Consider the following 14,189-nt stretch of genomic DNA (forward strand, 5'->3'; position numbering starts at 1 on the left):
CAGTTCCCTTGCTTTTTTCAGGTCCAAAGGAAGCCTCAGTAAATGTCTTCATTGAATGATTAGGGCCTCCTTAAACTAGAAATTGCATCTAAAGGGTTATTATCAGAAAACACAGTTTCATTCGAGGATGAGCTGAGTCTTGACAACAGGAAAAAGGAGCTTGGGGAAAGAGGTGGGGGAGAAGGCCCAGCCTCAGCTTTTGGCTTATTGGGAAAATTAGTATTTTATTAAAAAGCTGTCACCATTTGACTACCTTTTCTACATATGGGCTCGTGATTTTGCATTGATGATGCTTTTTCTAATGTTTTTCATCATATTCTTCAGAACTATCACATAAATTCATTATCTCTTATAAATCATCAAAGAGACACTATACTTGGAGAATGAACTTGCAGAAGACCCTGCCCTTTGTTCTCCCCTCACCTTGGTACTCTATGACAGGGATTGGCAACCGTTTTCTGAAAGTCTGATAGTAAATATTATAGGCTTTCTGGACCATCCAGTCTCAACTGTAATTAATCAATTCTGCCTTGGCAAACAAAAGCAGTTATCACAATACATACGTGAATGAATATGGTTATGCTCCGATCAAACTCTCTTTACGGACCCTGAAATTGGAATCCATACACTTTTCAGGTGCCACAAAATATTTTTCTTTGGACTTTTTCAATGTTTTAAAAAGATGTAATAACCACACTTAGCTCATAGCCTGTTCAAAACAGGGAGAGAGCAGAATTTGGCCCAGGGACTGCAGCTTGCTAATGAAGCTTATCAAAAGTGTAAGGAACAGGCTGGGATGAAGTGAAAAGAAGAGTAACTATGCTAAGTGACAAAACTGAAACCAAAAGTTTACAATAGGCTGAAAAGCAGATTAAAAACTGTTAGGATGAGATGGAACAGGGATAACCTAGTCCTAATCCCATCCAATGGGACGTTATTTCACTCGGTAAACAGTTTCAGGAATTACAGATCATATAAAAATCCACAGCCTCTCTGAATGTAACATGGCCTGCATCTCACGATAATAGACAAAAACATTGAAATCACCACAATATTTATTGAAAGGAAGTACAGAGTAGTAGTTAGAGTATAGGCTCAGAAGCTGAGTTCAAATCACAGCTTCATCAAGAAGTGGCCAAATCAACTTTGGACAAGTTACTAAACCTCTTTGTGCCTCAGTTTCCTCATAAAATGAGGAACCTACTACCTAGGTTTCTTGTGAGGATTAAATGAGTCAGCACATAGAAAGTGCTTAAAAACTAAGTGCTCTAACAGTCAAAAAAGGTTAGCTATTACTTTGTTAAGTTAAGTATCTATAACCTAATCCAACATAATAAAGGAAAGGAGGCACACAGATGCTTTGGTGAAACTTGTTGGATGTGGAGATTTTAGAGAAAAACATTCATATATTAAATTTTTTTATATTGAGATACTTGATTCATATACAGTTATAAGAAATAATACAGAGACATCTGTATGACCTTCATCTAGTTTTCCCAGTGGGAACATCTTGCATAACTATGGTACAATATTACAAGTAGGAAACTGGTAGTGGTATAATCCAAATTTATTCAGATGTTACCAGTTTTTTTTTTTATTATACTTTATATTTTAGGGTACATGTGCACAACCTGCAGGTTTGTTACATATGTATACATCTGCCAAGTTAGTGTGCTGCACCCATTAACTCATCATTTACATTAGGTATATCTCCTAATGCTATCCCTCCCCCCTACCCCCACCCCACAACAGGCCCCAGTGGGTGATGTTCCCCTTCCTGTGTCCAAATGATCTCATTGTTCAATTCCCACCTACGAGTGAGAACATGTGGTGTTTGGTTTTCTGTTCTTGAAATAGTTTGCTGAGAATGATGGTTTCCAGCTGCATCCATGTCCCTACAAAGGACACAAAGTCATCCTTTTTTATGGCTGCATAGTATTCCATGGTGTATATGTGCCACATTGTCTTAATCCAGTCTGTCATTGATGGACATTTGGGTTGGTTCCAAGTCTTTGCTATTGTGAATAGTGCTGCAATAAACATACATGTGCATGTGTCTTTATAGCAGCATGATTTATAATCCTTTGGGTATATACCCAGTAATGGGATTGCGGGGACAAATGATATTTATAGTTCTAGATCATTGAGGAATCACCACACTGTCTTCCACAATGGTTGAACTAGTTTACAGTCCCACCAACAGTGTAAAAGTGTTCCTATTTCTCCACATCTTCTCCAGCACCTGTTGTTTCCTGACTTTTTAATGATTGTCATTCTAACTGGTGTGAGATGGTATCTCATTGTGGTTTTGATTTGCATTTCTCTGATGGTGAGTGATGATGAGCATTTTATCATGTGTCTGTTGGCTGCATAAATGTCTTCTTTTGAGAAGTGTCTGTTCATATCCTTTGTCCACTTTTTGATGGGGTTGTTTTTTCTTGTAAATTTGTTTGAGTTCTTTGTAGGTTCTGGATATTAGCCCTTTGTCAGATGAATAGATTGCAAAAATTTTCTCCCATTGTGTAGGTTACCTGCTCACTCTGATGGTAGATTCTTTTGCTGTGCAGAAGCTCTTTAGTTTAATTAGATCCCATTTGTTAATTTTGGCTTTTGTTGCTGTTACTTTTGGTGTTTTAGACATGAAGTCCTTGCCCATGCCTATGTCCTGAATAGTATTGCCTAGGTTTTCTTCTAGGGTTTTTATGGTTTTAGGTCTAGATGTTACCAGTTTTACATGCACTCAGTTGTGTGTGTGTGTGTGTGTGTGTGTGCGTGTGTGTGTGTGTATGTATTTGCTAAGCCTATTCTCCAGCAGAAACATCAAGATAGAAAATTAGGCCATAGATTCAGTAATTTACACGACACTTGAAGAAGACTGTTGCATGCATCCATGTAGGTCACACACTTGAATGTTACTCCGGAGGTATTCACAGTAAGAATGGCCCTTCATGCAGAGATCTGACTCTGCCATTTGCTCCTTCCTTCTTCATCCTCTACTCACCTCCCTAACCCCCAGCCTTTACTCTGAACTGCAGAACTAAGACACATAAGTAGGGAGGGAGATCAAAAAACAAAACTTGCTTTCTTCATAGACCATTCACACCAAACTATTAAAAGAAAGGTAAAAATCTTAATTCTTTTAATACAGTTGTGCAACTGCATTTTGTCATCACACCAAGAAGGCTTTGAGCCTGGACTCCATTTCACTTCAAATTGGGCAAGGTGATTTGATCAACAAGGGCAGAGAAGGCCCTACACACTTGCTGAGCTCCACTGTACAGGTCCATGTTTACTGAAGACTCTGGGCCTGAAATCAACAAAACAGAAGAGTCTTTTAGAGGAACATACCTGTAGGTTCTCATGAAGATCTTGATAAAGCTCTCACATGGAGAAGAAACAGAATCCATTTTTCCTCAGTTCTTGAGGACAATGCCCTTAAGTTAGCTAGCAAATAAGATGGCTATTATTTACCATGATCGTTACTATGAATTCAGCCAGGAATAAGTTCTTAAGAAGCACTTTCCCACAGCTCCTTGCACAAATTGGAGTTGCCAGAAAGCCCACTATTGAGCAGTGGCTCCAAAACTCTGGTGTATATAAAAATCACCTGGAGAGTGTTAAAACAGATTGCTGGATCTCACCTACAGAGTTCAGATTCTGTTCAGGTGGGACGGAGACTGAGCATTTATATTTATTGTTAAGTTCCCAGGTAATATTGATGCGGCTAGTCCGGACACCACATTTTGAGAAGCAGTGCTCTATAGTTACCTGATTGATTAATGGTTTGAGTGGCCCCTGTGATCTGTCGTAATAGAGATTGTGGTGTAGAAAGATCTATGATTTGGCAGGTATCAACTAAAATTTTGATATGCATAATCTTTAACTTAAAGAGTTCTGTTTTTAGGAATTGATCTTACAAACATATTTACATTTGCACATAAAGATACGTGTTATAAGGATACACACCAAAGTATTTTTGTGATAAAAATTGGAAGCAACTTAATTATATACCAACAAATAAATTACAGTGCATTTCTACCCTGGTATATTATGCAGCGTTTTAAAAAATGACATGCTCAATGTCTAAGAAGAAAGCAAAAGCATAATACGATCTAACTTATGTTGAAAAAATAGAGACATACATATGTGCATAGAAAACAGTTTGAAGGAAACTCACTAAACTGTTAATAGTGGTTACCTCTGAAAAACAGGTGGGAGAGAGGGAAGACCATGATGAGGAATTCATTTTTTAAAAAATCTGTGCACTTTGCATTTTAATTTACAATAAACATGCAATATTACATTATTTGTGTAATTAATAAAAGTAAGCTCACAGGAAATGAAAACATGCGGAGATTTATTTCGTTAGTTGTTTACTTTTTAGCTACATAATTATATTGTGGGTCCATCTGTGCTGTTTTTTGTTGAACATAAGGCTAGAAGGTTCATGCATTTTTTATCCCACTTATTCTCCAATATCACTCTAGAGGACCTTTACTAAATAATATTTTATTGTCTAACTAACAAACCTTGTCCAGAGGCAAACTTATTTTAAGACATTGTTTCTCGGGCCACAGTGATAAAAACTTAAAATACAGCAACAAATAAGTAGGAAAGCCATAATCAACCTCACACACTGTAATTTTTCTTATTGTTATTCATTGTTTTCTTTTTCAGCTCTAGTCCCTTGAAATACTAAAAATAGCCAAAGATATTCACCTAACACCTAGCATGTTGCTTGGCATATACTTGGAATTAAATAAATGTAAGGACTGAATTAATATAGCACATAGGTAGAGACCTAATGAGATGTTAGATGGAATACTTGTGAAATTGGCTGTCCAGAGAAAATCACAATGACGAAATAATTCACTTAAATGTAATTAGAAGTCTATCTAGTCTTTGAATAAATCAGAGATGTGAGAGTAGACTACAAGAATGATAGATGTAAAAATGAAAAAGTATTAGGTTTTCAGTCTATGTTCACTCTTCTGGGCAACTGAAATACTGAGCCCATATCTTATTTACGATAATTAAAGCAAGCCAATATGTATTGAATAGCTACTCTGTACTAAGACCTTTCCCTTGAGCTCCAGATTGTACATGTTGATTGCCTCTGTGATGTCTGCATTTGGATGTCTCTCAGGCAATTCACAATATGTTCAAAACAGAACTCTTGATTTGCCAACCGCATAACAGTTTTCCCAACTTTCCCCATTGCAGTAAGTGTATCACCACTCATTCAGGGCAACACTGTCATCTCTTGGCTAGACTACAGTAGGCTTTTACCTGGTCTCTTTGCTTACCCCTTACCTTTCTCTAAGTCACTCACCACACAATGCCAGAACATTTTAAAAATAGAAACATACCCCACTTCAAAATAAATGCCCAGTGCCAAGCACAGTGCTCGGCACATAACAAATGCTTGATTAATAGTTGTTGAATGAATGAGTTAGTGATTGAATGGTGAACCAACTAGACTTTTTTTCTGCCTTCATGGAGCTTAAATGCTGGAAATCTATCTTTTCCCATTAATTACTTCTGTGTATATCTGTATATCTATCTATCTATCTATCTATCTATCTATCTATCTATCTATCTATCTATGAATGAAGCAATGAATATAGTTAATCCTCGAACAACATGAATTTGAACTGTGTGAGTCCACTAATTTGTGGATTTTCTTCCACCTCTGCCACACCTGAGAAAGCAAGAGCAACCTCTCCTCTAACTCCTTCTTTTCAGCCTACTCAACGTGAAGATAATGAATAGTAAATATATTTTCTCTTCCTTATGATTACGTTAATAACATTTTCTTTTTTCTAGCTTACTTTATTGTAAGAATGCAATATCCGATACAAATAACATACAAAATATTTGTCAATCAACTGTTTATTTTACTGGTAAGGCTTCTTCTGTTCAACAGTAGGCTATTAGTAGGTAAATTTTAGAGGAGTCAAGAGTTACATGCTGATTTTTGGCAGCATGGAGGACCAGTGCCCCTAACTTTTACATTGTTCAAGGGTCAACTGTGTATCCATTACTATTCCAGTAAACACTTCTAGGATTCCCAGGCAACATTTGAGATTACCTTCTAAACAAATGAGATACAAATAAAGCATTCTCCTGAGCTTGGTCATTTCCTTAGAATTTGCTAAATTTGAAGTTTTAATTTCTGATTACTTAATACTTTTGAGTGATGGTTCTAGATGGGGAAGAAAGGAACAGGAATAAACCTCCTGCTCCCTACCCTTAACCATGCTCTTGTACATATAAGATCATGGCATATGCAAATAAAGACTGTTTTACTTGTTCCTTTCTGATTGGGATGCCTTTTCTTTCTTTTTCTTGTCTAATTACTCTGGCTAGGACTTCCAGTACTATGTTGAATACATGTAGTGAAAATAGGCATCCTTGCTTTGTTCCTGATCTTAAAGAAAAAAACTTCAGCTTTTCATCTTTAAGAAAAAGGAATATGATGTTAGCTGTGGGCTTTTCATATTTAGACTTTATTATGTTGAGGTAGTTTCCTTCTATTCCTAGTTTGTTGAGAGTTTCTCATGAGAGTATATGGAATTCTGTAAAATGCTTTTTTCCTGTATCTATTGTGATGATTGTGTGATTTTTTTTTTTTTTTTTTTTTTTTTTTTTTTTTTTTTTTTTTTTGAGACAGAGTCTCTCTCTGTTGCCTAGGCTGGAGTGCAATGGTGTGATCTTAGCTCACTGTAACTTTGAACTCCTGGGCTCAAGTGATTCTCTTGTCTCAGTCTCTTGAGTAGCTAGAATTATAGGCATGTTTCACCATGCCCAACTAAATTTTCTTTTTCTTTGAGATAGGGTCTTGCTCTGTCACCCAGGCAGCAGTGCAGTGGTGCAATCACAGCTCACTGCGGCCTTGATCTTCCAGGCTCAAGCCATCCTCCTGCTTCAGCCTCTTGAGTTAGCTGGGACTGCAGGCATGTACCAACACATCCAGCTAATTAAACAAATGTTTGGGTTTTTTTTTTTTTTTTTTTGTAGAGATAGGGTCTTGACAAGTTGCTCAGGCTGATCTCAAACTCCTGGCCTCAATTGGTCCCCCCACTTCAGCCTCCAAAAGCACTAGGATTATAGGCATGAGCCTCTTCACCTGGCCATTGATTTCTTCTTTGACCCATTGATTGTTCAAGAATGTGTTGTGTAGTTTCAACATCTGTATACATTTTTAAGTTTTTCCTTCTGCTATTAATTTCTAGTTTTATTTCACTGTGGTTGGAAAAGATATTTGGTATGATTTCAATCTTCTCAAATTTGATAAGGCTTGCTTTATGCATTAACATATGATCTATCCCAGAAAATGTTCCATGTTTGCTGGAGAAGAATGTATATTCTGCACTATTGGGTGAAATAGTCTTTGTATGTCTCTCAGGTCTATCTATTTGGTTTACTGTGTTGTTCAAGTCTATTTCCTTATTGATTTTCTGTCTGGAGGTTCTCTTCATTATTGAAAATGGGTTATTGAAGTCCCCTACTATTATTATATCACTGTCTATTTCTCCCTTCTGTTATGTCAATGATTGCTTACATATTTAGGTGCTCTGATGTTTGGTGTATCTATTATTATAATTATTGTATCTTCTGGGTAAATTGACCCTTTTATCATTTTATAATGACTTCTTTGTCACTTGTGTGAGTTTTTGACTTAAAGTCTATTTTGTCTCATACAACTATAGCCATCCCTGCCATTTTTTGAATACCATTTACATAAAATATCTTTTCCCATACCTTCATTTTCGGCCTTTGTGTCCTTAAATCTGAAGTGAGTCTTCTGTAGACAGCATACAGTTGGGTCGTTTTCTTCAATCCATTCAGCAACTGTATGTATATCTTTTGATTGGAGGCTTCAACCCATTTATATTTAATAATTATTGATAGGGGAGGACAATTTTGCCATTTTGAGAGTTGCTTTTTGTCTTTTAGTTGTATTGCCCCTCTTCTCCTAGTTTGCTGTCTTCATTTTTTTTATATTATTTAATTCAATTTTTTCTTTTGTGCGTCTTTGACAGCTATTATATTTGCACTTACTATGAGGCTTATATAAAACATCTTACAGTAATAACAGCCTATTTTGGCTGATAATAACTTCACTTCAATTACATTAAAAAAGTTTTCACTTTTAGTCCCCATACACTTTTCTAAATAGTCTTTTTTTTTTGAGATGGAGTTTCATTCTTGTTGCCCAGGCTGGAGTGCAATGGCATGATCTTGGCTCACTGCAACCTCCGCCTCCTGGGTTCAAGTAATTCTCCTGCGTCAGCCTCCTGAGTAGCTGGGATTACAGGCGCATACCACGATGCCTGGCTAATTTTGTATTTTTGGTAGAGACAGGGTTTCTACATGTTGGTCAGGCTGGTCTTGAACTCCCAATCTCAGGTGATCCGCCCACCTAGGCCTCCCAAAGTGCTGGGATTATAAGCATGAACCATCTCACCCAGCCATCCCCATACACTTTTCTTTTTGGTTGGTTTGTTTTTGTTTTATTCACTGTTTTGTTGTTGTTTTCATTTTAGAGATGGGATCTTGTTGTCTTGCCCAGAATGGAGTGCGGTGGTGTGATTAGCTCATTGTAACCTCAAACACCAAGGCTCAAGTGATCCTCCCTCCTCAGCCTCCTGAGTAGATATGACTATAGGCATGCATCCCCACACCACACATCTTTACAACAATTTTTTTATAAAGATGTGGTCTCACTACGTTTCTCAGGCTGGTCTTGAGCTACTAGCTTCAAGCAATTCCCTGACTCAGCCTCTTAAAGTGCTGCAATTACAGATATAAGGCACCACATCCAGCCCCCATTTTGTTATTGACATCACAATTTACATATTTTTGTATTGTATATTAATTAACATATTTTAATATTATTTTTAATACTTGAGTCTTTTAACTTTTATATTAAAATTATTTAAATACCACTGTTTTCATATTATAGTATTCTGTATTTGCCTGTATATATTTACCTTTACTAATTAGTTTTTAGATATAGTATTTTTGATTGATAGTCTATTTCTTCTTTCAGCACTTTGAATATATTATCCCATTTCTGTGAGGTGTCTGATGTAAAAACTGTTATAATCTTATAAGGGTTTCTTTCTACATGGTAAGTCACTTTTCTCTTGCCACTTTCAAAAGTCTCTTTTGTGTTTGATTTTTGACAATTTGATTATAATGTGTCTCAGTGTTGAAGTCTTTCGGTTCATCTAATTCAGGGTCTGTTAGGATTCTTGGATCTGGGTATCCATTTTCTTTCCCAAATTTGAGAAGTTTTTGCCCTTGTTTATTTGAAGAAGCTTTCTGACCCTTTCTTTCTCCTCTGCTTCTACAACTCCCATATTACAAATATTGGTCAGCTTAATAGCATCCTATATGTCCCTTAAACTTTCATCACTCATTCTTCTTTTTTCCCCTCTCATTGGATAATTTCAAATGGTCTGTCTTTGGGTTTGCTGATTTTTCTGCTTGATCTAGTCTGCTGTTGAACACGTCTATTGAAATTTTTAGTTCAGTTATTATATTCTTCAGCTCCAAGACTATTGTTTGGTTCTTTTAAAATTTTCTCTCTTTGTTGAAATTACAATTTCATTTATGCATTATTCTCCTGAGCTCATTGAGCATTTTTATGATGGTTATTTTGAATTCTCTATCAAGTAATTCAAATATTACTATTTCATAAGGGTCCATTTTGGAGCTCTGTCTTACTTCTTTGTTGGACTATGTTTCTCTGTTACTTCTTCTTCTTTACTCTTTATGTTGGTATCTGTGCAATAGAAAAAAATAACTATCTCTCTTAGTCTTCAAGACTGGCCTCATACAGAAGAAGACCCTCAGCAATCAGCCTGGTCAGAGATTCTCGGGGGCTCTTCAAACCTTCATATAGTCCCAGCTGCCTTTTGTTTTTAAGCATCTCTCAGGCGTCTAGAATATGATGGGTCTTGTCAGTAATTTGAGACAGGTTAGACAGAAGCCCAGTCCCTTGGACATGCCTCAGAAGAGTTAGAAAGTTGGATGAAGGGTCCAGTTGTTTCCACCCCAAAGTGAGAAGCTGAGATATGGGTTTTATTTTCCTATTTGCTTTGCATTGAGCCTTTTGGAAAAAATATGGTAAGTGTTTTCATGCTAGTCCAAGATACCATCTTTGTTCTCAAACCATGCCCTCCTAATATCATCACTCTACACCTCTGTCTTGACTTCTCATCACTGAAATCTATAGTGGCAAATGAATAGTAAAAAGGGATGGAAAAAGAAGCTAGAAAAATAACTTAGTAGATGTATGCAATAAATTTTACCATCAAATGGAAAAAAAAAGTTTAATAATACAGTAAAACAAGAGGACTGTCTTTTTTTGCCACAACAGAGGCAAGGAACAGCAGACAGTTTTCCAAATTTATTTTTTACTGCAATTTTTAGGCACATTATTCACTACTAATTTTCAATCCAAGTTTGGAATTTAAAGAGGTTTGTGGAACTTCTATACAACTTTCTCTTTTTCATGAAGCTCTCATAGTCTCTCTGTTTTTTTTTTTGTTTTTTTTTTGTTTTTTTTTTTGAGACGGAGTCTCTGTCGCCCAGGCTGGAGTGCAGTGGCATGATCTCGGCTCACTACAAGCTCCGCCTCCTGGGTTCACGCCATTCTCCTGCTTCAGCCTCCCGAGCAGGCGGCAGCCGCCAGGCTTGACTAATATTTTCGTATTTTTTTAGTAGAGAGGGGTTTCACCTTGTTAGCCAGGATGGTCTCGATCTCCTGACCTCATGATCCACCTGCCTCGGCCTCCCAAAGTGTTGGGATTACAGGCGTGAGCCACCACGCCTGGCCCAACAATTCTCAAAAAAAAAAAAAAAAAAAAAAAAAAAAAAAAACCTGGATCAGTAGAGTGATTAGAAACTTCTTGTCATTATCTGATGCATCCATGATAGAGATAGAGGCAAATGAAAATACTTTGATTTTGCTTGTTTCACTTTCCACATCTTCATCCACGTGGTTATCATAGTTCTGGCTCTGATTAAGTTTTGTATACTTCTGGTAAGTATGCATAGATTATGTTTAAATCATAAAGTGTATTTTAATAATCCACATTGCCAATGACTAAGTGAAGTTTGAAAATAGGATCATATTCAATATCAAAATTAATAATGATATAAACATAATTAGAAATAATTGGGTGAGGGGTGATATATAATGCAAAACAGTAGCCATGAAGATGATTAATATAGTTTCTCATGTTTAAATGCCTCAAGGTAATAAAACTAATATAAAAGAAGTGAAAGTGAAATTTTAAATCTCAACAATTAGTATTTGTTGTATTACTATTGAAGAAATCTTATTTTTTTCTGTACTTGCAAAGTATAGAATACTATAATAAAAAGAGATATGTACCATTCTGCTCATATCATAAGCACATTTGTATAATAAAGCATACTTCCTGCAGAAACATCTCAATGGTTCTATTGAGATTGTGAGTGAAAGCATTAAGGAAATATTTTGAGACTTCTAAAAATATTTTCTACAAGATTTGATAATGCTAATTGCATATTTATACATTATTGCATCAACTGAATTTAGAAGTATACTTCACCTTTTTATAATTTTCCTTTTAATGATATAATGACTTGTATATATATATATCTCTCTCTCTCTTGAAAAGGTCACTTGGAATATGAGTTAATCTTTTAGCTTTAAGTATTAAACTGCACAAGTATTGGGAAACTGCCTTCCAAATATGTGTAGCAGACCTAGCCTACGAACAATCTAAAATGTGCAATACACACCAGCATGGCACATGTATACATATGTAACAAACCTGCACATTGTGCACATGTACCCTAGAACTTAAAGTATAATAAAAATAAAATAAAATAAAATAAAATGTGCAATACAGCCACTACATCTGTGAGTGCTGACCCACACAACATCGTAGAAATTATCAGCTTTCTCCAGCTCATTTAGAGAAACAAAAATAAAAAATAAAAACATTAATATGCTAAAGACTAAAAAACTTTTCTATAAAGTGCAAACTTCTGTTGAAATTTTTCTAAAATGGTCAAGTGGATATTGACTTTGCTTTGAATACTCGTCATGACCCCAAAAATGTTTAGATGGAAATGCAGTGGGTGGAATTTTGCATCAGCTTAAGAATCAGGCACAAGGAGTTCCCATCCCTTGCCTTTTGAACATACTTCTGGCATCTTTCTGAACTTGTTTTTGTTAATACAAAGATTATAACTCCAATTCAATTTACTGTAGAGCATTTTAGAATCACCAAATAATTAGTTTATTGACTTGGTTCTACCAAGTTCTATGTAAAGCTGACATTATTATGTACTCAGTTGATAGCCCTCCAATAGCCATGGGCTGAAATGTGCCCTGCTCCTACCCCAAATTTATATATTGAAGCCCTGACTAACCCCCAGTGCCTCAGAATGTGACTATATTTGGAGATAGGGTCTTTAAAGAGATAATTAAGTTAAAATGAGGTTGCTAGGATGGGCCCTAATCCAATATAACTGGCGTTCTTATAAAAAGAAAAAATTTGGACATAGACATAGACATACGTAGAAGGAAGGCCATATAAAGGCATGGGGGAAGACAGCTATCTGCAAGCTCAGGAGAGAAGTCTCAGAAGAAACCAACACTGCTGACACCCTGATCTTGGACTTCTGGCCTCCAGGACTGTGAGAAAATATATTTTGGTTCTTCATTTAAGCCACGGAATCTGTGTTACTGTGTTATAGCAGCCCCAGCAAACTAATACACCAACTCAGAAATATTTTCAGAAGGCCTCCTCTGATGCATAAACACGTGAGTATTTTATCCTCATTTTATCACAAGTCTGTAGATGATCACTCCAACATAAGACACCTTAGACTTTCTTAGAAAGAAATTTATATATAGTTGACTCTTGAACAATACAGGTTTGAACTGTATGGGTTCAAATCCACTTATATGTGAATTTTCTTCTGTAAAGAAAGATCTTATAGTAAAGAAGGATCTTTTTTAAAGCCTTCAAAATTTAGCAATGAATCATAGCTTATGAAGAAGATAATAATGATGATACTACTTATAATATAGAAATCGTAATCAATTCTCTTATAGAAAGAGAGTTACAATACTATCCCTATTTTTAAATGGTGACGTAGGCTGCTCAGGTATATATTGATTTAGGGATACTGATAATAATAACAATATTTTATAATAAAATAATAAGCATTTACTGAATGCTCACTATATGCCAGGTTCTATACTAAAGTCTTATATGGTTTATCACTTTTAATACTCACAACAGCCCCATGAATTAGGTAATTCTAAAAATCAAGTTCAGAGATGCTACTGATAACCAATAGATTCAGAGCGCTGCTACATACTAGATGAACTGGAGCTGTTGGGCTGTTATAAAATCAAGTTTTTAAAAAGGCAGCTTGAATCCTTGGCCATCACGATGTCTATGGATTGTGTAAACCTTACCTGATGGCATTTCTAGATTGAAGGCATCCATAAGTTTTGACAATAGTTCTTGCAGTTCCTCTTCCTCCAGCTCATCCTTTCTCTCCTTGATGTTACCTGACTCTTTCTTTTCCATGGCTGTCAGAGCAGGACTGCTCCTTTCAGCAGGAATCATTTTGGAGGTGTCCTGCTTCAGTCCCTCCTGACAACTGGGTAGGACGCTAATGACTTTCCTCGGCATCTTTTGCATTTGGCTTTGTGCCCTGGTGCTGTGCAAAGTGGTCTCTGGTGATTCTGGATTTCGCAGAGCATGCTCTCCATTTGTGTGACTTCTGTGACTTCTGTCAACCTCATCAGGGTTAGGAAGAGGTTCCCATCTTGAAGCATCTTCAGTGGCATTCTTGATCTGCAAATAATCCCCTCCCTTTGGAACCTTTTCAGTTGAAGAATGTCCAAACTTGGTCCCCACACTTTGAAAGGAAGAAGGTGAAGGACGGGGTGGCTGCAACTTTACCTGGGGAAACAAAACTTTATTTATGAAGAAATTAACGTTTATCTTACTTTTTCATAAATGCGTTACACTTCAACATTCCAACAGAACATTCTAATGCAAGACTTTTCTTTCTCCTTTGTAAATATATTATCATTACTATTAATTTTAATTTATTCTGCTAATTCTATATCAACCTAAAACTCTCTACAAGAGTTGGAACAG

General features: G+C 36.2%; 1 protein-coding gene across 1 annotated transcript in view; it reads right to left on the reverse strand.

The window, feature by feature from the left end:
• Positions 1 to 2,668: 2,668 nt before the first annotated feature.
• DYTN (dystrotelin) overlaps positions 2,669 to 14,189 on the reverse strand; it is a 66,872-nt gene continuing 55,351 nt past the window's right edge. The window contains exons 11-12 of the mRNA XM_010386083.2: positions 13,496 to 13,988; positions 2,669 to 3,307 (exon numbers count right to left, since the gene is read on the reverse strand). Coding sequence (XP_010384385.2) covers positions 3,204 to 3,307; positions 13,496 to 13,988 — 597 coding nt within the window. The 3' untranslated portion in view covers positions 2,669 to 3,203. The remainder of the gene's footprint in view (positions 3,308 to 13,495; positions 13,989 to 14,189) is intronic.

The sequence above is a fragment of the Rhinopithecus roxellana genome, chromosome 14, assembly GCF_007565055.1.
Source record: "Rhinopithecus roxellana isolate Shanxi Qingling chromosome 14, ASM756505v1, whole genome shotgun sequence".
In the NCBI taxonomy this organism is placed as follows: Eukaryota; Metazoa; Chordata; class Mammalia; order Primates; family Cercopithecidae; genus Rhinopithecus; species Rhinopithecus roxellana.